This window comes from Lipotes vexillifer, unplaced genomic scaffold (genome assembly GCF_000442215.2).
Source record: "Lipotes vexillifer unplaced genomic scaffold, Lipotes_vexillifer_v1.1 scaffold634, whole genome shotgun sequence".
NCBI classification, from domain to species: domain Eukaryota; kingdom Metazoa; phylum Chordata; class Mammalia; order Artiodactyla; family Lipotidae; genus Lipotes; species Lipotes vexillifer.
Genome location: NW_006781096.1, coordinates 633,465 through 657,348, shown reverse-complemented (window position 1 = coordinate 657,348; position 23,884 = coordinate 633,465). Strand labels below are relative to the sequence as shown.

The window sequence follows — 23,884 nt, the reverse complement described above, 5'->3', positions numbered from 1 at the left end:
GCACTCCCTTGGCTCTTACACATAGACTCTTTCCGCCTAGAATGCTTTTCCATTCTATGATTGGAAACTCCTAGTTCACTTCCCCTTCAAGGCACAGCTCAAAGAGTATCTCCTCAGGAACGGCTCCCACCGTCTCCCAAACAGCACAGACAGAAAAGCCCAGGCAGCATGAAAAGAGTGCGTATTATCTTATTTAATGGTTCCAACAACCTTATGAACTCATATTGTCTGCCTGTTATGCCCCAACACCTACATACAAATGAATTCAGTACCACTGAACTTCTTGGCTTTTTATTCAAAACTTTATTCAGGTCCCTACTCTCAAGTAGCCTACAATGTTCACTGTGGAGACAAGACTCATATGTAAAGTAAGCAACAAACAATAAAAGAGCATGTGGTTAAGTTACAGGAGTTCAGAGACGAAAACCATTAATATACCTGGAAAACAGTCTACAGAAAAGGACAAGACAGAAAGGACGAGAAGGGCAGGACAGAGAGGTAAATGCTACAGAGAAGCACAGAGGGAGAAACCGACTGTAGTGTACAGACAGTCATAAGGGAGGAAAGAGATACATGGGGTGGGCTCTTAAGTGTCAGGCCAAAGAATTAAACTGGATGCGAGGAGAGCTGGCCACCCATACTGCGAGCAGGGAAGTGACATGAGCTCCTGGACTCTTCTTACTCAAGTTGGTACATTTGAGCAGTCAAACTGTCTTCCCCTGCTCCGCCCCAAGATTCTACCGGGATTCCAGAAAAATAACAAAAATGTGTGTAAATAAACCCACTACAAAGTACACAACTGAGCTGAGTGGTCTTTAGTAGACCAAATGTATCATCAAATTTCTGGAAGACAAAAAGGGTTAGGGAGGAGTTACAGGTCTAGAATTCTCTCCCAGTTCCTATGTACTAGTACATCCAACTGCCTAGTAGTCAGCATCTCTACTGGAATGTCCAATGAGCATTTCGGCTTAACATCTTCAAAATTCATCTGACCTCTCCCCACAAAACCTGCCACTCACAGTCGTCTCAGTTAATGGTAATTCCATCCTTCCCACAGCTCCCGTTAAAAACCACAACTCCTCCCCTTCTCTCACACCCCACATACAATCCACCAGGAAATGTAAGGATCTGCCTTCTCACCGCTTCCACTGCCTGGGGAAAGCCATCATTATTTCCTGCCTAGTTTACCGCAATAGCCTCTTAACTAGTTTTCTTGCTAGGCTGCTATCACAACCCTGTACCTGCTTTTATTTGTGTTTCTCTATAGTCTGGTCTCAACAAAGCAGGCAAACTAATTCTGTTAAAATGTTAAGCCAGATCATTCCTATCAAAATCATCCAATGGGCCCTCATTTCTCTCAGAATAAAAGCTAAATTCTTTTTTTTTTTTTTTTTCGGTACGTGGGCCTCTCACTGTTGTGGCCTCTCCCTTTGCGGAGCACAGGCTCCGGACGCACAGGCTCAGCGGCCATGGCTCACGGGCCCAGCCGCTCCGCGGCATGTGGGATCTTCCCGGACCGGGGCACGAACCCGCGTCCCCTGCATCGGCAGGCGGACTCTCAACCACTGCGCCACCAGGGAAGCCCAAAAGCTAAATTCTTTACAATTGCCTGCAATGTCCTGCATGACACGACTCCTCCACTACTCTCCTTTTCTGCTCCTGTTCTCTCTGCTCCAGCCTCCATGCCTCCTCATTCCTCCCTGTACACGAGCACAATCCTGCCTTAAGGCTCTGCACAGACTGCTCCCCCTGCTGTGATGCACTCACCCAGACATCCACTCGGCTAACTCCTTCCTTTCATCTCTATGAGATCTACTCTGACCAACCTATTTAAAGTTGTAACCATTTCCCCTTGGCCCTCTGCAACATATACTCCCTTCACTTGGCTCTATTTTTTTCCCACAGCATTTACCATCTTCTGCTACAGTGTGTCATGTTCACTCTATTCTCTGATTAGGTTGAGGCTTTCTGTCTGCCACCCACCACCCTGATATACTGTAAGCACTCAGAACAAAGCACTAAGCCTCGAACATAACTGGCCTGAAGAGTGGAGGCATCCAGGGTCCCGAACACAGACTCAGAATGGCTGTAGCAGACGCGAGAAGAATCTGGGAAAGACCTAACTTGAGATCAGCAGGTAGAAAGAATGGGAATGGGCAGTACAACCATAATCAAGCTGATTAATAAACACACACACTGTCTGAAGAAAATGCACCAGTCATCCCTCTGTTCCCCAACCTCAGCTCAATGGATGGAATGGCATTTATCACAGAAGACTGTCCTCTAAACAAAGTGAACAAGCTGCCTCAGATGAGCTAGGGTGTCTGGTAGAACTAGAGGTGGCTCAGTTTTGTGGGGCTGAGGCCTGTCTGCTCCCCGCTCTTGTACCCCAAAGGAGAGCCTGTCAGTCTGTCTGCTTGGCCACTTGCACAGACCCCCTTGGCAGCCCTCGGTCAGGGAAGAATGCTGTCCATAGACACCCAAACCTCATAATGGAAGAGGAAACCCAAGCCAAGTACTGACATCATTCAGACTGATTCTTTTTTTATAAGTAAAGAGACCACTAAAGATTACCAGATATTTGGGTAAAACCAATAAGGCAAACAATACTACTCTATAGGAAGGAGATAATTCAAACAAAGGATGAGAAACAAGAGGGACTTAAGATACAATCATGAATTTAGGACAGGCTGTTTTGAAAAAGGAATAATCGCTCCCCCCGCCTCCGCCCCGCCAAAGGCTCTTGGAGAATAAAATTAAATTATAGGAGATCAACTACTGTGCTGTCCAATTAGGTGGCCATGAGCCATATGTGGCTCTCGAGCACTCATACTGTGGGCAGCCTGAACAGAAACGTGCTGTAAGTGTAAGAAATACATACTGAACTTGGAAGACTCAGTATGACAAACAGGATGTAAAATACCTTAATTTCTATACTTATTTCTTTTTGAAATGATAATATTTCCGTTATAATGGGTTAAATATTTATTTAACAACATATTTTGTTATTAAAATTAATTTCACCTGTTTCTTTTTACTTTTGCTAGTAAGGCTACTAGAAAAATTTTAATTAAATATGTAGCTTATATTTCTACTAGGTAACGCTGGTCTAGAACGTATGGTTAAAAATATCATCAAGAATACAGAACACAGAAACAGAGACAGAAAATGAGAAAAGATAAGCATCATAAGGAAATAACCCAGGAGGCCCAGCATTTGATCAGTAGGAGCCCCCCCAAAAGAGAACAGAACAGAGAAGGAAATGGCTAAAGAAATAAAATTTTAAAAAAATCTAGGAGTTGTGGATAAGTCTTCAAATGGAAACAGTCCATTAAGTACTGAGCTTAATAAATGGGGGGGGGACCCCAAAACCAAAAACAAATCACATCTTTGTGAAAACTCAGACTACCATAGTTAGTAAGAAGGTTTAAAAGGATTCTAGGAAGGGGGAGGAAAGATCACTTACTAACATAAAGACAAAGATTTAATGACAGCCATAGAAAGACTGAAAATGTATAAACCATGAAAATAAAAAAAATTAAATTTAATTAAAAAAATGATGTGTCTATCAAAACTAGGTGGTAGAATGGAAGAAAGGGAGATGTGCAGAACTACTGCATTCCTCTTACAGAGTGAAGAGTTAAGAGATACTAAGGTTAGAAGAACTAAAAATAATAACTACTCATGACTGGCAGGGGAAGTGAAGAATTCTTCATTTTTTCATAGCGTAGAGTCAGTAGGTACTATCTGTAATGTGACTAATCAAGAAACAGAAATATAAACACATTATATATTACTATAGAAGAACTCATCAAAAGTACTGAAAGTAGAAATGGTTAAAAGTGATTAAGTCTCATGATTAATATGAGGGGAGGGCACAAGTGTGCAGCAGATCACCCTCCCCCCCTTATAGACCCTCCTGCACTGTGCAAAAAAGTGTAAGAAAAAATAATCTAGCAGTAATAAAGTAGGAGTAAGTGAAAGGGATCCAGCTTAAAGACAGAAAAACTAGGAAGTCAGAAAACTATAGCAGTACACAAGCAAATAAATACTGGAGAAAGCTATTAGTAATGAGAATGTCAGGGCAGTAAATCCAACAGGCTTTTAGAGAAAGAAATAACAAAATGTACTTGAATAGATATTGTGAATGAAGATAATTATAGACTTTCTAAGCTGAAATTTTGGGAGAAATACTAGAGAGAAGAAGGAATGTACATTAAAAATGAAACCATAAGGGTTTAAACTGAGGCATCAGTAGGATACCCAAATGGATGAGCTCTAAAATAGGGATTCTCACTGAGGATCCACTGTTGGAATTAAGGGGGTCTGTGATCCTCTGGACCATGTAAGGGCACACATGCGTGCACATGGTGCAAAATCACACGCACGTATCTGAAGGGTCAGGTTGGGTGGGGTGGGGGGACTGGGTGGAGGAGGGCAGTAGTTCACTGCTTCAACCAAATTCTCAAAAGGACCCGTGACACTACTCCGTTTATCTGGAAATATGGGTCTGGCTCTCCACTGGATAATCAGGAGCCATCAGCACAGAAGTTAAAAGAAAACTATAAGGTCCAACCAAATCATCAACTTTTCAAAGGTTATACTGTGTGCAGAAATAAAAAAGAGATGCCTAAGTGCAAAGCCTTATATAAGAAAAGGAAGAGGTACAGAGAAGGAGAAGAGTTAGCGGAAAAGATACTCTACAGCATCAAAAGGAAGAGAGAGAAGTGGAATATGTAGACCAAGAGAAGACATTTAAACTTGAATAAGTCAATGATGGAAGCAGCAAATCCAGTCGATTTGTGAACACAAAGCAGATTTCATGAGATTAAAATGGAAATGGGGTGGGACTTCCCTGGTGGCGCAGTGGTTGAGAGTCCGCCTGCCAATGCAGGGGACGCGGGTTCGAGCCCTGGTCTGGGAAGATCCCACATGCTGTGAAGCAACTAAGCCCATGTGCCACAACTACTGAGCCTGCGCTCTAGAGCCCACGAGCCACAACTGCTGAGCTCACATGCCACAACTACTGAAGCCCATGTGCCTAGAGCCCGTGCTCTGCAACAAGAGAAGGCGCCACACCGCAACGAAGAGGAGCCCCCATTCGACACAACTAGAGAAAGCCCGCACACAGCAACGAAGACCTAATGCAGCCAAAAAAACCCCACAAAACAACAACAACAAAAGAACATAGAAACAGGAAATGGGGTGAAGAGTAAAGAAAAGGAATGGAGATGAAATTAATAATGAGAGAGAAAGAAATTGGTTCGTGTCAAGTGGAAGAAGAAAGAAGAGTCTGTGCATGACTATGGACAGAAAATAATTTAAAATTCATACCAATTTTTCAGAAATTCGGATTCCACTCTTCAAAATGACTGAGTTAAAGTCTTCAACTAAACAAATAATATAAATATCTTCAGTTTTCAAACCCTTAAGTATCTACTTACATACAAAGAGAAAAGCCTCAAGTCCAGATGAACGCTTTGAAATGAGAAAGAACGTACATGAGGGCATGGTGTTCTCATGACAATTACTAAAAGTTCACTCAGTACTCATTTTCAACTAAAACTGCATGCTGCAAGTTCTTGACAACCCTCTGTGAAGCAGATGACCCACCTGTGACCCTTGACAAGGCAGCAGTACCAGCAGAAGACTTCTGTTTGTATTCTGTGCTGCCCTGGACTCCAGCAACTTTGTCTGGGATTACTTGCTTGCCTACTCTGTATTACCAGAGATGATCTATTATGTTCAGGATTTTCTCCTGGTTCTTCCTCATTTTCTACAAATGTGTTACTCTCAATAAAACTATGATCATTTTTTTATTAATTACTTTACCGTTTGGTGTGTGAGACACAGCATACAATTTTTAACTCTTGGAACTATTCTAGTCTGTTTAAAATTTTCAATATGGGACTGAAATAAATGATTATATTCCTTAAACTCCCCTTATTTCTACAGAAACTTAATTTTATTTATATCTGTTACAGCATCACTCTAAAGAGCAGAAAAAGTTTCACCAAATTTGGAGGCTAGTTCCAGAGTGGTCTAACTAAATATATAGACTGTGGCAAAAATGAAATTCACTTTAAGAGATCCTGGAGGGCGTTCCTCAAGAGCTAAGTAGTCACACAGCAAACAACAACACAGAACCACAGCAAGAGATTCCTTTGACCGTCTGTCAGGGAAACATGACACATATATTAAGACAACATAGAGAATATGAAGAACATTTGAAATATGAGGCCCAAATCAAAAGTGACAAGAAAAATTGCTGGCTTGCCATGGAGCAAATGCCTCTCAATTGGAAAATTCCATCTGTAAGATGGTTATCAATTCCCCAGAACAAAACAGGGGTGCCCTACTAGTAACAAAAAGCAGTATCAACATCTCTAAAAAGTTTTAATTTGTTGAAAATGGGGCACCTGGCTTGACTAGCTCAATTTTAGTTACTGAATGTGACTGAATTTTACAAAACTATTTTGTTATAAAGTAGCCTCTAATTTAGAGACCCTGGGTTAATTCAGAAAAAACTACCCCTAAATGAGGCTGTATTATAATTTCAAATGTATTTCTAAACTGCACTGAGATAATGAAGACGTTATTGATTTCATTCAATCACAGTTTAATTTAATAAACAGAATGATTCTGTATTCTATTACTGTTCCTGTTCAATATTCAATGCCTTGTACAAAGAGCCAACACTATTTCAACTTTCCAGTCATGTGACAGGCATAATGATCACAGATTAATTTATAACTGCTATAAAAATAACACTGCTTGAAGTGTAAAGACATTTTATATGCTGTTAAGAGTATTTAAAATATTTTAAATTCATGAGTATGATTTTTACCAAAAAAGCATATATGAAATTTTATAACATCTTTTGTCCAGCCTATTAAGAATCTGCTCGATTATCAACATGATTCTAAAACTTAATATAACAATAAAAGTTCAGACTTCCAAATGGCTGATGAGACATAATCCACTTTCAATATCAGATGTTCACAGATTGGTCTTCTGTAGTAGAAAGAAAAGGTGCAAATAACTCGTGAATTTACCTTCTTTGAATTTCCAATTCTTCTTGTGATGGGCCATTCTGAACTTGGGCAGGTAGCTGTGAATTTTGTCTAGGCAATGTCGGCCCTAAAAAGGGAGGGAAACATTATAGATGAACATTATCTTTATATTGCACTGGATAGAGGAGATAAAATCATGAGAATAACGTAAAACCATAACATATTTACAAATGTATCTTCTTTTTGTTTAGCAAAATAAAATATAAGCTTCATATAACACACAGCAAATGAAAGACTGCAACATAATACTGTCATTATCTTCAGAAGGCTTACTTGAAACAAATGGAAAACATCAACAATAAAAGAAAAATAAACATTTATATATGAAGAGCTTGAGTAAAACAAGTGTTCAATGAGCATCTGAATAGGCACCTAAGCTTGACGTTTCTAAGACAATGAGACATTCTCTTTGGGGTACTTATTCATGAAGTGGAGAGGGAGAACTTAAATGAAAAATCAGAATTCAAAAACTCACCTAAATAGAACACTGGAAATGAAAAACAGGAGAGAGAGAGCATGAGAACCTTATTACTAGACTGATGTATGCTAATGCATTTATCAAATTTGCCCACTTTAAGTTGCCATTCTTATTTAATGGCCTGGCATTTCCAGCACTGGTGAAAACAAACATTTGCTAAACTTCCATATATAATTAACCTACTTCTCTGAATTTTTGATGTAACACAGGTAATCATAATAACTTTTCATTTGGGGTAAAAACGAAACAAAACAAAAAAAACCTGCGTTCAAACCAACATGGTTCTGTCATGAGAAACTAATGACCATTCATTCCCGCATCATATAAAATGCAGACCCACTTTTAGCATCTCACAAAGAAGGCCACTAAATAATGGGACATTTTAATGTCGCTGGATATAAAAATTATGTGTCATAAAATGAGATAAATAAAATACTGGACCTAATATACAATGCCTATGGTTACAACAGAACAATCTTGAAATCTAATCCAGTAAACAAGAGAATAAAGAAACAGTAGTTATCTTCCACTCTTGGAGAGAAATATATGAGTAATGATATGCTGCACATATTTGTGAATTCTAGTGTGCCAGCAAAGGCCCCTAACAGTTGGAAAGTGTTTTGTAGACCCTAGTATAAAAAACAGTTAATAAATAAATGCTTCTATGTGCTAAAGCAAACTCTTGTAGTCTATGAGTTAAAAGCACAAAGTATCAATTTTATACTAGTGGAGAAGATTTCACAAAGAGAAGGATAAGGTTCATTAGAATATAATACAGTACTTTTATATCCCAAGTGCAGAAAAACAAATAATTTGATCTGAACTTACCTACTAATTTTTCTCCTCATCTCTTTACACATGTTTTTATAGATTAATCATTTAATTTGTCCTCTAAAGACAAATTAGATGACAACTGCAGTGATATTTCATTAGATTTCCTAAAAGAGTCTGTTATTTTAAGAGCCCCATAGAGGAAATATAAAAATATATTAATCCCATGTAATCAGTAACAGCAAAAAAAATAAAATAAAGCTTTTAAAATTAAAAATGCACTTAAATGTTTGCATAAATGAAAATATGTCATGTGTCTAGGAGACAGACTGGAATTCTTTCCTTCTTTCGGATATTAACATAATGATATAAAAACAGATTGTCCTATTAAGCCATACCCTAATGTTTAGTACTTTACTCATCTCTTCTGGCAGAGGAGGGGGACATACAAGGTGGGAGGGTAAGTGTGAGAAAATATAAACTATTTGGGGGAGTATTTTCCAAAGTTATATTTATCCAAAAATATTAAATGTGAGCATTCAGCATGGGCAACTCACAAGACCACCATGGTTTAACTAGTTTTAAAAACACTGTTTGTGTATTTAAGTTAAAACTTCATGCTACTCAAATAATTAAGCAGTGAATGTCAGTAGGTAGATTTGTTTGGCATCAGTCTCAAAGAATTCGATCCTACTAATTCACATCTACATCAAGCACTGTAGCTCAACAATAATATTAATAGATTAAATTCACCAATTAAAATCTCGATGTAAGTTTTAACTCAAATACATAAATTCAAGAGGAAGATGTCAAAATTTCAACTCAATCCTACTGATTTTATTTAAAGGTTTTTTTTTTTAAATTAAACTGTCCAAAGTTTGATACAACTCACAAAAAAATCTGAATGTGAGAAAGGTTTCTTTTAGCAATTTATAAAAACTATCTTGGATCGTTTTTTTTAATTTAAAAGTTTACTCAGCAAGCTTGTTTTAAAAGGAGGTTTTAAAAATGTGGGCAATATTTTCTGGCTGATATTATTAATTATAAAAATAGTTTACTACAAGGAAGGTCCTTTTAAAATGGGAGGAATCCACGAACAACTGAACAACTCTTAAAATTCTTTTCTACGTGGTTCTTGGTGATAGTGGGTTATTTGTCTTCCCAAACACCTTCGTTATTAACTGGGGGGCAGGAGAGAGGACGCCTTCCCCCTGGCATTTTCTTACATCCATATTTAATCTGGTTATTTTGTTTGTTTCTTCTGCATCAATATCCTCAACTAACAATAACAAGCACATTGAAATTCATGTGCATTTAAGAAATAATATAAATATACTGTGAGCATTAAATAGAAGTCTTAGGTAAATTATGAACTTCAGGTACTCAATTATATTCTTCATTCTTGTCAAACATTTTACTGGGTTATACAATTGTTAAATTATACCAAAGGCACCACACACAACATGAAGCAGCAATTAAGATTAGGCAAGGCTGTCAGCTGCCACTGTATTTTCTGGAATATAACTATTAGTTACTTCACATAGGTCATATGCTTACATGAGTATTTGTGTTCTCACAGAATGCAAAAAAGGTACTTTCCTAACCAGTGGGTACGTAACAATATTTTATGAGCATCACAGGGTGGTTAACGGCTCTTTTGGGGGAAAAAAGGAGAAGGGACAAGTGAACCTGCTTTGTTCCTACTATTGTATCATAAAGAACAGTAGCTACATTGTTTTCTCTGTTCTATTACCACAGCCAAAGACAATGGTTGGTCTTAATTTGTCCTGGCTAGAATTCATATAGCAAAGGATGTAAATCACATGTTTCTAATAAAGGAAATGTGTCCATGTCACTGATATGGTATCTTATAAATGATGGAAATCAGAATAGAATGTCTCTCTAAACCAGGAATGAATGGCATTTCAGTCTTGACTTCAATACTGAGTTTTGGGTAAAGCATATTTCACTTATTGCCACATTTTAATTTTCACAGACCTAGTTTCACACTTAGCCACAGACTATTTAAAACACAGGACTAAAAGACAAATAGGTGTTATTATACACAATACAGTCAAGTTTAAACTTAGCAATGTGGTAATTATAATGTTTGTACACAGTTAAATCAATTAAACATACTACTGGGGGAAACTGCTTTTTAACACATTATTTTACAACTTAAAAAATTCACCTTTATGAAGGCCAAATCAATCTTTTCTCTGCAGTTGGGTAAACTCTGTTATTCTGCATGTGAACTACACATATTAAGTAGCGAAGTATAGAACATCAAGTAGGTTTTCAAAAAGAGCTAAAAAGAGTCCTAATAACACAAACACAAACAATCACTCATGGCTAGTTCAAAAGACCGCCTGGAAGAACCCCCAGGAGGAGGCAGAAAAATCAGAAGTAAAAGTTACTAATTAATCACTTAATCTGTAATGATTAATTAAGGAACCTGAGAAGGAGTGGAGAGTTTATAAGGAGCCGCACAACAGGCTCACTGCTCTAACTGTCACCTGGAGAGATCGTAAAATAAAACCTCAGGTGATTAAGAAATGCATTAGAATTTTCATTTTTGGAAATTTATAACACATGCTTATTTGCCTAAACCAGCAAGTATATCAATCTTAAAGCAATTCTCTTTATAGGTCAAGAAACAGTATTAGTAATACTGAAGGATCATATCAAAAACTCTGATTCACATGGATAAAGTACATATACACAGCTGAATTGTTTATATAAAATTTTACTAGTATATATCATCTTATCTCTCATAAAATAATCTGGCCAGCCAAGGTATACAGTAGTCAAAAACGTATATACGAGTTTAAAAAAAAAAAAAAAAAAAAAAACGGCTCTAAGATTTAAAAGTCACTTTTTGAACTTGGGTTTTCAAATCAGAAAGTTTTAGGATCAAATGAGAATAAAAAGAATTCAGACGTGTGTGTGTACTGTGTATATGTGTACATATATAGATACATCCTAGTGTAAGGAGCAGGATATGCATATAATGCATATACCTGATTAACTGTAATGTGGAATGGTTAAGTGACATAACCGGTTTGTCCATGCAAACAACACATATATGTGCACACGTGTGTATATGAGCGTGAGAGTGAAAGAAAACACTCTATAAGCCTAAATTCACTCCTAAGCCACAGATATCTAATCTACTGAATAAAGGAGGCTGTCAATCAGAAATCAACCTATTAATAAGAGCTCACATCTGCCTTACAACATGTACACCTGAAAATTAATTCAAGTTAAGCAAAAGCTCCCTTCCAATAAATCACATTTATATTCCCCAAATCATATTAAGATGAATATAACTTTTCCCCTTAAATTCTAATTTAAAACACTGCTCTCAAAGAAAATAGTTAAAAACAAAAACGAACAAACAAACAAAAACCCCTCTCATTCGTGTTGGAAGAAGTGAACAAGAAATTAGTTCTGAGATCCTAATTCTAACTAAATCCTTTCTAAGAAGCCAACTCAAAAGCTGACCAAACCACCTACATGAACCACAACAAATATCACAACATAAAACAGTAGCTTGCTGTATATCCCAAATACCACAAACCAGACCATGGCCTAAGGAAACAAAAGTTATGGAAATGTGCAAGGAGTATGTACCACAGCTTGAAAAAGTAATGTAAACAATGTTGCTTACCACAGAAAATACATCGCAAATTAGTGCTGTCCTGGGTAGCAGTAACTTTGCTCTGGGCTGCAACAGACACCTTGGTGTTAGAAGCTTCAAAGGACAACGGGGCCATCTGAAGAACTTCACATAAACTAAAAGGTGTTTTGAAAGGTTCAAAAGTATTACACATACGTCCTAGCTAGATCCTCATTCTGGAAACTCTGTAATTTAATAAAAACGTATCCTCTTTAACATAAACTTGTTAAAAATTTTTATGTGTAATCTTATTTGTGGAAAAAACCCTATAATAAGCCACAGACCAAATGATGCACTTATAGCTTAATTATTTCCTGAGTTATACAATCAGAGAATGCAATCAATTTGCATTTTACAATTATCTTAAAAAGTAAGTGGACCTGAGATACAGGAAGTCAGATCTATGGCCATTAGTTAATTCCATGATAGCTACCCTCTTTTAGTATTGCTCATTTAAAAGAATTTGCAGCTGAAAAAAATTTAAGGGAAATGCTTAAGATTAGCTTAACATGAGATGAACTCATCTCTACTAGTTGAAGACCAAAGCCATTTTACGCAGCCTCCAGCAATTAGGGTGATATATATTCATTGATGTCAAATAAGAATATCTTCATTTTTCATCTTTGAAAAACAGCAAAACTATTCATTGTTTTATCAAGCCGCATTTTATTTTCCTTTTTTCTTCAATATGTATATATGCATACGAATTTGACAAAATCTTGTTAAAAAATGCGTGGCCACCTCAAAAAGCCACTTAATATTTAGGTTGCCTATACTAAAATTTACCTTAAGTATTAATGAGGTGAATTCTCTTTAAGTGAAAAAATTCAATGAGAAGGAGATGCTAATTTATGAAAAGGGGAAAGGCTTTTACAAAAGCAAGGTGACACTCAAAACTGGGGTGGGAAAAACAAAAATTTCTTTTAGTTTTACATTAGTGACATTCAAAACTTTACATCAATACTTTTCTATAAATAAAATGCTACAGAAATTCTTTTCAGCGTAGGAAAGATTTTCTCTTTCCATTAGTATTAATCAAGAAACAATAAACAAGTTAAAAATATATTGACTTAAGAAAGACTACATAAAGGCAAACAAGACAGTAATTTAGATTTCCCTTAAAACTGTATTATTTAAATAATACAATTTATGCTAACTAAAAGTTTGCATAGAATCAAAACCAAACCAATTTATATTTAAAGAATGCACACCTGAAAATGGTAATAAATCTTAAATAAGAGAATTTTTTATTGTTTTTTAGAAATTAGATGTAATATAATCCAATTACACTTAAGTCTTGTTTTAAAGATATTAAATACAGCAGATATTTTCAAACACAAAATAAATAAGATTGTTGAATGTCACCTTTCCTAAGTACTTCCACCCACTTAATCAATTATTATTAAAGTCGCATGCACAATATTTACAGTAATGACATAAAAAAGACCACAGGCATACATATAAAATGTCTACTAGCCTAATCAGATCATGCCAAAGATGATAAACCATTTAGAAGATTTTCAATAATTATATTTTGCTTAAACTTTTTTAAAAATCTGTCTTACCGATGTTTGTAAATGACTACTTCTATAAAGCCCTTATTAAATAAACATGCCTAGTCTTCAGGTTTTACCCTTCAGTTCCTTTCATTCACATTTAAAGGAGGAAAAAAAATAAGGAAAATATTAAAAACTTACAGGAAAAACCTGAGAAATTATCTCGTCTCTGACAGCAAAGAAACTGCCACATTCCATTACCGATCACTTTGGTAAAAAGTCATCTGACAATCGTCAGAATTGAGGTAAAACATTACTACCACATAAGACCCAAAATCCCCAATTTTGCCAGTTTAAACTATTATGCAACATTCTTGCACTTGGTATCTTTAAACATATTCTTTCTACTGACTTTTACTTCATACCATCCCTAAAATACTTATCTAAATTCTGATAAGGTTGCTTGAGTTCTACTGCAGTTTGCATTTCCCGAAGATACTAAATTATTCATTCCATCATATGCATAAGGCTAACAGCACTTCCTGCTTAATACTGATGCTGTTAACTCTTTCTTCACTCAGTTGAGGGAGGAGGGTGGAACATGGGAAAAGAATGTTCAGTGTACAGATTGAGTAAATTCAGTTAAAAAAAAAAAAAAGACACTTCTCTATAAATCAGTGTATTAAAATAGGCTTACGGCTGAGAGAAATAAGGATGCACCCTAAAAGAAAACATGAACTGAAGAGGTTAACTAAAGCAGTTAAGATGCATCAAAAAAGCAAAACTTAACATCTATATTAGACTTCTAGAAAAGAAAAAAGACCATCTCTATGAGCTACTCTGACCTTGAAATAGTCTTGTCATGGTTGTTCATTTATTTCTAATATAGTTTGTAAAACAGCTGTCCCTCAGGCTTTTCCCTGTTTTTTTAACATCCTTTAGCATTAGGTAGTTTGTACAAGCAGGGAAATACACAAACCTTGGGTGAGATATTAGTAGGAGAAAATGACAGGCTGTCATTTGATCAGTATTACTGTATTTTATTGCAATATATAATTACTATAGTAGACCCTTAGCATTCACATTTTTAACAGTAGAGGTCTCCACGATCAGGAGTTAATCCCAAAGAAATTTGTAATGAGGAAACTACCCAGCTCAGCATTTTTTCTGAGGATTAAATGAGATCATGTTTGCTTACAGCTGGTTTTAATTTGATTTGTACTCTCTGGAAAGCTGGTCTGTTGAGTGAGCACAGCATAGCATGCAAATTAGCAGTGATCATACTTCTGACCATCATTAGGGCCCCAGGTATTATCCTCATGATTGTAAAGTTCTACTATAACCATTTTTGAGAGGGCATGAAAGCAAATGTGTTTGTGTTTGTTCTAAGGTATACAGAATAGAATGGAAGAAGACACTGCAGTGGTATGGTTGCCTGTGTTCAGAAATAGGTACCATGGGGTATAAACTGGTACAGCCACTATGGAAAACAGTACAGAGACTCCTCAAAAAATTAAAAATAGAACTACCATATGATCCATCAATCCCACTTCTGGGTATATACCCAAAGAAATTGACAACAGGATACTGAAGAAATATCTGCATTCCCACGGTCAGTGCAGTATTATTCACAATAGTCAAGATATGAAACAACCTAAGTGTCCATCAACAGATAAAGAAGATGCAGTATACACACACACACACACACACACACACACACTGCAATATTATTCAGCCATAGGAAAAAGGAAATACTGTTAGCAGCAATATGGATGGACCTTGAGGGCATTATGCTAAATGAAATAAGCCAGACAGAGAAAAAACGAAGACTGCATGGAATCACCTGGATGTGGAACCTCAAAAAGCTAAACTCACAGAAAAGTGGTCACCAGGGGCTGGGGGGTGAGGGAAATAGCGAGAGCCTGGTAAAAGGGTACACATTTTCAGTTACAAAATGAATAAAGACTGAAGATCTAATGTAAAACACGGTTGATAACATAGTTGATAACACTGTACTGTATAACTGAAATATGCTAAGAGAATAGAACATAAATGTTCTCACCAAAACAAAACAACCAATCAATGAAACAAAAAAGATAAATATGTGATAGATGTGTTAATTAACCAGATGGAAGAAATCCTGTCACAATTTATATGTGTATCAAATCATCATCGTGTACACTTTAAACATCTTACCATTTTATTTGTCAATTGTACCTCAATAAAACTGGGAGGAAAAAGGCACCATATTTGCAGGGCACTGTGCTAAAAGACATGAGAATTACAAATAGTAAATTTTATTCAAAGTGATGATAATTTTAAAGTGGCATTTTAAAACATTTTCAAAAGAATTTCAAATTTTGTTTTAAAATATATGCAGTTTTTAATAAAGGAAAATCGTTATATATCTCAAAAAATGAGGTATCATGCATCTATAGCTACATGTGAAAAAAATACCATCATATAGAACTGCTCTCTTTTTTTTTTTCATTACTGAATCTTAAGCAAAACTATTTATATGACTGGGTTTCCCCGCCCCTCTTCATTTCTTTAGTTCTCCCCCAACTTAGGGCCTCAAATGCATTTTATTCCCTTCTAAGCAAGAATGAAAATGGCTGCTAACAGTTGATAAACTGCTGATAATTGATTAGGCTTGACTGGCAATAGCACCAGTCCAACATCTGTTTTGTAAGAAGCCATTTATTTTTAGATGTGGAATGAGTGACTGTCTCCAGCTAGAGAAACTGAAGTTGAGGGGTTTATCATTTACCAATCCTGCCATATCCTAACACTTCTAAAGGTAAGAGTAATCCGTGTCCCACATTCATTTCTCTGCTTCTTCCTCATGGGCATAGATCAAATCCCCTCACCATCCCCACCCCCTTTCTACTTCGTTACTAAGGCACTATTAAGTACATATATGCTCAGAGAAAACACCACCTTCAGGTAGAATGCACTTTAACCAAAAAGATTACTAGAGTATCTGTTAACTCTCTAACCAGCGCTGTTATCTATTCAGTTATGCAAACCAGATATCTAGGGCCCTTCCATTACTACTATTTAACCTATTACCAAGTCCTGTTAATGCAATCTCCTCATTGTTCTCCAAACTACCTCCACTGCCACTCTTCATGTTCCATGATCTCTTGGTTTTCAAAGTGGGATTCATATATCCCAGAATGCTAAACATACCCTAGGGTAGGAAAGAACATAGTGGTACTTCCATTTCTGTTAATTTTTTTCTCATCCTTTTTACAGTTCTATTTTTTCATGTTTTACAATGTATGCCATATGTCAACGCCAAACATATACATAAGCTATAAATGCACGTGCATTAGGAGATAAGCTCAAAAGTTAAGGGACCACCAGCCTAGACTATTAAATAAACTGTCCATTCTGATGCTGTACCTCTCCCGTTCCCCACAGCAGCCAGTGATACTTTAATAACTAAACCAGATCAAATCATCTCCCTTAGTAAAATCTCTTCAATATCTTCCCACTGATTTTAAGATAAATACCACACTCCAGTGCTTTCTCCCCATGATGCGGCTGTGGCCTAACTCATCCCATTCATACTTTGTTTCTCTCTACACTCCAGGTACATTGCTCTTCCAAATTTTCAAATGAGCTATATGCTCCTCCTGCTGCAGGGCTTTTTTTACACATGCCCCATGCCTTCTGTGATATTCTTTTCTTGGTCACCTAGTATGCATCCTTTCTGTACTCATTAGAACTTTCTGGCAGTCAACACTCAACTGGAGTTACTATTAGCCCCCAGACAACTAATATAATTATTTCTCCCTCCTTCACTCAGAATTCTTATTTCCTATTTCTAGTTTTATAATTATATATGTTTTTTCCCAGTTATCCACTTCAAAAAACTTGAAAGGAGATAAGTATAAAATTGGGTAATACCAAATTTTCTAAGAAATATGAAGAATCTCTCTAAAGACTTAGGAGAAAAGTTTTCATACATTAAAATTAGGCAAAGTGGTACAAACTTATATTCAGACAAGAAAGAAACTGGGAGACAGAGATAAAATAGATGTGTGACATCCTACAAAATGAAAGTCTGGGGCGGCGGGGGGATGATAAAGGCACCCAATTCCATGGGCCAGGCGCATTTGGGGGTGGTGGGCAATCCAATGAGATGAGACCACCTCAGATCATTTTTAAGGAAACACATGCAATTTTGCTTCCTCATCCACATGTAAAGAGCTGAAACTCTTTTAACCAAGAAAAAAGTATTTTCATTCTAAAAGTATAATACAAAAATTTTCAAAGACCATGTCTGTTCTTTCCTACTTTTGTAAGAGAAAAAGAATTAAAAGAACCAAAAAAGTATGCAGTTCTAAGGTAATGCTCTTGGATGTGGGAAAAAAGTGAAGGAAGGACAATGCTGGGCAAGAAAACTGAGCCTGGGGAACAAGAGAATAAACTTCAGAGATTTCACAAATGGCCAAGCATTCATCTCTATTTACATTTAATTTGGCAAAGAAAACTACTACACAATTCTACTTTCACAATTTACCAAGTTTTTAAATGTTGAGTTTTTTAAACTAAAGAATATGAGGAAGGCTTTCTGCTTTGGTTGTAACCTCCTTATTTAAAAAAAATATTAAGTATTAGTATACCATACTCCTACAACTTTAACACACAAACATCAATTGTGAAAATAAGCAAGTCAATTGTTAAAACTTAGAGAGTATGCCTAGATACATGAATACAAGCTTTCTTATAATGACTTACTTTTCAAACTGCCATACATGATACCTGCTACAAAATACATGAAGCTCGAAAAAATTACGCTAAGAAGCCAGTCATCAAAGATCATATATTGTATGATTCCATTTATATGAAATGTACAGAACAGGCAAATACATAGAGACAGAAAGCAGATTAGTGGCTGCCAAGAGCTGGGAGGTACGAAGGAATGGGAGTGGGGTAAGAGTAGGGGTGGTGATACTGACGTAGGGGCACAGAGTTTCTTTCCCATGTGATGAAGATGTTCTTAAAACTGATTGTGGAGATAGCTGCCCAATTCTACGAATATACTAAGAACCACTGAATTGTATACTTTAAATGGGTAAACTGTATGGTACAGTAAAGCTATTAAAGAAAAGAAAAAGTGCCATGTCATGCTTGTATTCTTCATCTTGGAATTGTTTATAACATAAAGTTGAAAAATATCCCAGTGCCTATTACTTTTCTACTATGGAAAATATTAAAGGTGATTACTTCTGGATGGTGGGATTTTCTTTAAACATTTTTAAAAACATACATACGTACATTTATGTATGTATGTATTTATTTATTTATTGCCATGTTGGGTCTTTGTTGCTGCGCACGGGCTTTCTCTAGTTGTGGCGAGCAGGGGCTACTCTTCCTTGTGGTGTGCAGACTTCTCATTGCGGTGGTTTCTCTTGCTGCAGATCATGGGCTCTAGGCATGCGGGCTTCAGTAGTTGTGGTACGCAGGCTCGGTAGTTGTGGTGCACAGGCTTAGTCGCTCCACAGCACGTGGGATCTTCCGGGACCAGGGCTTGAACCCATGTCCCCTACAGCAGGTGGATTCCTAACCATTGCGTGGATGGTGGGACTTTAGGTATTTTTACTTTCTTCATTATGATTTTCTGTACTGCTTAAAATAATAAGCACACAACTTTTTAATCAGAAAAAATTTTTTCACTAGAAAAACAAAATGCTGTGCTGGAATTCCGAGTTCTACTGCCCAGAGCAGTTCTTGTCGGGTGGAGCTCCAACTGGCTCTAGGTCCTGACGAGAGAATTGGATGTATACAATGAAAGAAGTGACTCGATTAATAGTACCAGCATGACCCCAAGTGTCCAGAAGGACTGCAGAGCCAGCACCTGGGTGTCCCTTCCAAACACTAGAGCTGGTCTGGGAAGGTTCCTCTGCCATCGTGTTATTTTTCAGGAGGAATCAAAAATCAAAGCCATTTCTTAGGTCATGTCATGACTCTGGATACATATCCATTCAGGATGGTTCACTGAAAACCAGGCCTGTCCTAGTTAAAGCAGGACAGCTGGCTACTTCTCCCTGGGAACTCTACTGCCCTTGCCCTTCTCATTTTCTCTGGACAATAATTCGTGATATTTCATCGACGAAACCAGGAAGCAACTTCTATCTAAAACAACCCCAGACAACCCTAACACTTAAATGACAAAGATGTCCACATTTACTTTTGGAAACTCAAAAATAAGTAAAATTTTATTGAAAGAATAGTTTTGATGAATATATAATAAATTAGATAAACTGGGTTTGTTTGCCTCACATGGGGTTTATGAAATAGAATTAAATATAAATAAAGTTACGGGAGTGGGGCCGTCGGCAAAAGCACATAAAAATAAACTTGTTCTACAAACTAAACATCAACTTCAGTCTCTGAAATGTAATTATATCCACAGCAATATGCATCTTTATTTCACTACTCTTTAAAATATATGTGACTCATAATTAGTAGGTCTAAATTTGATATGACAATTCAAACGTGAAGGTGTGTTATTTAGAGGAAACATCAAATATTCAGACAAACAAAGAGAACGAAAAAAGCCATCAGCTATGTGGTCAAACTTATAAAAATCAAGGAAACTTTAAATTAGGAACGCCATATTCGCACTCTTAAGAATCCATGGATGTTACCCGATAAAGAACAACTTCTTCTGGAAAACTGTGCACAAAATACTTATTATCGTATTTTAAATGACATTCTTAGTAATATTTTAGTTCAGCCTGTATCCTATGTCACTTTACTTTCTTCATTAGACATTTTCCACATTAAATCTTAGTCTTTTACTACTCATTCTCTAAAAATGAACTACAAAAGCAGCAGTGATACATTGTTATTTAAAAACAAAACAGGGGGAGGGGAAAAAGAAAACTTCAATACCAGCTCGAGCTCAGAAGGAAACACACTGTAAAATACCAAAACTGGTCGAGCCTAAGATCCTTCCAATTGATTGTGAGTTACTACTTTATACTGTGTTAGGGTCAGCTGTCTGCCTCACTAGACTTCAAGATACTCAAAGGTAGTATCTGTGCCATACTCAGCTTCCCATTACCAGCAACCAGTATGGTACTTGGCACATTGCAGGTGACTGATTATTTAACTAAATAGGAGTTTTACAGAATCAAGGTAACTTATTTTTTTATAAATTTATTTTTCTATTTATTTTTATTCTTATTTATTTATTTTTGGCTGTGTTGGGTCTTCATTGCTGCACGCGGGCTCCCTCTAGTTGCGGCGAGCGGGGGCCGCTCTTCGCTGCGGTGCGCAGGCTTCTTCTCACCGCGGTGGCCTCTCCTGCTGCGGAGCATGGGCTTCAGCAGGTGTGGCATGAGGTTCTCGGTAGTTGTGGCTCGCGGGCCCCAGAGCACAGGCTCAGCAGTTGCGGCACACGGGCTTAGTTGCTCCGCGGCATGCGGCATCCTCCCGGACCAGAGCTCGAACCCGTGTCCCCTGCATTGGCAGGCAGGCTCCCAACCACTGCGCCACCAGGGAAGCCCAAATCAATGTAACTTAATCAGAACTCGCTAAAGGTCTACTATGTGTTATAAGTAACTTTACGTATAGCAATCCACCTAAATAATGCAAATAGGAGAGAATAAATACGAGAATGAATGAATCTGTATATAATTTTATAATAAAGAAGCAGGAGATATATACAAAACCAGAAATATTTAAACAAAAGTCAGGGAAATAAAACCGTCTTCAACTACAAAACCACCTTTATGTGGATGGGTAAGTGGGGGTTCCTATAAAGCCTTGTTCAGCATAATATAAAGAAATCCCAGAACACCCAGGAAATCTATATCTGAAGTTTTTAATGGACTATAAGGTTGGGATCCCACAAGCTTCCAGGAAAAAAAAAAAAAAATCAACTCTTTAAGAACTCTTTAAGAAACTTCTCTGGTGGCACAGTCGTTAAGAATCCGCCTGCCAATACAGAGGACACAGGTTCGAGCCCTGGTCCGGGAAGATCCCACATGCCGCGGAACAACTAAGCCCGTGCGCCACAACTACTGAGCCTGCGAGCCACAACTACTGAGCCCACACACCACAACTACTGAAACCCGCGCTCCTAGAGCCCATGCTCCACAACGAAGAGCAGCCCCCCTCGCCACAACTAGAGAAAGATCGCGTGCAGCGATGAAGACCCAACGCAGCCAAAAAACAAATTTAAAAAAAAGCAAGGAAAAAGCCTGGTCCATTGGCTGGGAAAAAGCCAATTCCCAGTGTGAAGAAATTCAGGTGAAGGTAAGTTATTTCCGCAAGCCTCATGACCAAAAAGCATCAGAAGGCAGGGCACAAGAGAACTGTTAAAGGGAGGGGTGACTCTAGAAAACAGGGAGGTGTCTTTAGAAAGGCAATCTGATTGTGTCTTCCGGCAACGACCTTATGCTGAATTTGTTTTTAAGCAAGTCAAGACTCCACAGGCCAGCTGCAGGGACCATAGCATCACTATTCACAGGAAGATAAAATGCACAAGAAATACTTATGGGAAGTTTTAAATGACACTTGTTCAAATTCATACTTTAATGAATAAAAGGGTAAATAAATATTGGCAGAGAAATAAATAACTGCTGGACTAATCGACAATGGACAATGTGGAAATATCAGAGAGTCCTGAAAACCTAGCTCTTATCTGGGTTATGATACTTGAAAATAAAACTGTACTACCCAGGGCTTCCCTGGTGGCGCAGTGGTTGAGAGTCCGCCTGCCGATGCAGGGGACGCGGGTTCGTGCCCCGGTCCGGGAGGATCCCACGTGCCACGGAGTGGCTGGGCCCACGAGCCATGGCCGCTGGGCCTGCGCATCCGGAGCCTGTGCTCCACAACGGGAGAGGCCACAACAGTGAGAGGCCCGCGTACCGCAAAAACAAACAAACAAACAAACAAACAAAAAACCTGTACTACCCAAACTGAGGCCAAAGTACCTACTTAAGAGGGAAAAGATATAATTCAAGCTGATTTCCCAAAAGAACAGTATCCCTTTGGAGCAGAAAAACAGTTACAGCTTCCTAAGAACAAAACTCTAGAGACTCAAACATCTACTCATGTAAATAATAGTATAAATTACTACTACTGTATTAACTATACTTGAGAGCTGTTTATATATCTTAGTCCAGATTAATAAGATTGTAGGGTACATTTTAAAATGTATGTATGCATATATCTTTTGGCCTTTGGCAGAAGGAGACACTTCGAATAATTTAATCTTTATATGCAAATAAAATTGCTAGTAAATGTCACTGTATTAGGATTGTCACTAACTTTGGTTCTGCCAAATTTATTTATACAGAAATTATCATTTTAAAGTGTTTTTGAAAACAGTAAGTCTCATTGTGGTGAAAGAAGGAACAGAAGGTGCAAGGACCTGAAGCAGGGGAGAGTGCATTTAGTTAATGCAGAGTCAAGAGGGGCCAGCTCATGAAGGAACCCAGAGTCCCGTTAAGAAGCCTGTACTCTATTCTAAGAGCTATGGAAAGCCACTGCAAGATTATTTGGTACACACAACAGAGGTATGCAAAAATCCACCCTACTTCCCATGAACATAAGGTCATTCTCTAGTATTATCTGCGGAAGACACTAGAGACCTGTTTCCCGGGAATTAACATCACCCATCCAGTCAATATCTTCAAATTGGGGATGTATGATTCTAAGACTTAAAGAAAATGTTAAATCCATGGAGACCAGTGACTTTAAATCTGAATTAAGAAAAAAGTAATTCTTAGTTTTTAGTATATTGAATAGTATTATCACAGTAAAGATCAGGACAATATTTGCATAGGAAACTCCTCAATAAAAATACATTTCTTCCTACATGAATGGCATTTTCATAGCCAAATATCAAGGAAAATTTCCAGAAAACAGCAGTCATTTGTTTCCTCACCTGAATCATCTCAGAAATTGCAAAAGCCTACAGAAATAGCAGGTCTATCTTAAAGGAGTTATTCCTGGTATCTTTACGTGAGTAGCATGCTATGTTTGCCTATACCACTTCCTAATTACCGCTCTGTACCATGCACGGTACTGACACTGCCTTGCAGATATATTTCCGACCGTGGTGTATCTTCTCTACACAACCGCTCCTTAAGGTCAGCAATGTCAAATCACTCATTTTTGTTTCCCTAGTATCATGTAACACGGTACCTTTATTAGGAGTACAAGTAATTCAGTTTACTGTGGCTTTTCCTCTTGTAGATGAGATCATCTACCTCTTAGGAATTTTTAACGGGTTAATAAAACAATGTCACAATATTCTTTATATATAAAATGCTGATGTCAAAATACCACAATTTAATACCATCTTCAAAAGATTAATTAGAATTTTTCTATCTTGCCTAGATCGTAAAAAACAGGAATG

The 23,884-nt window shown here is 37.3% G+C and overlaps 1 protein-coding gene across 1 annotated transcript in view; it reads right to left on the bottom strand.

Moving 5' to 3' along the window:
* The window catches only part of ENAH (ENAH actin regulator), a 153,133-nt gene that overhangs the window by 30,989 nt on the left and 98,260 nt on the right, over positions 1-23,884 (bottom strand). The window contains exons 4-5 of the mRNA XM_007454488.1: positions 11,993-12,049; positions 7,056-7,140 (exon numbers count right to left, since the gene is read on the bottom strand). Coding sequence (XP_007454550.1) covers positions 7,056-7,140; positions 11,993-12,049 — 142 coding nt within the window. The remainder of the gene's footprint in view (positions 1-7,055; positions 7,141-11,992; positions 12,050-23,884) is intronic.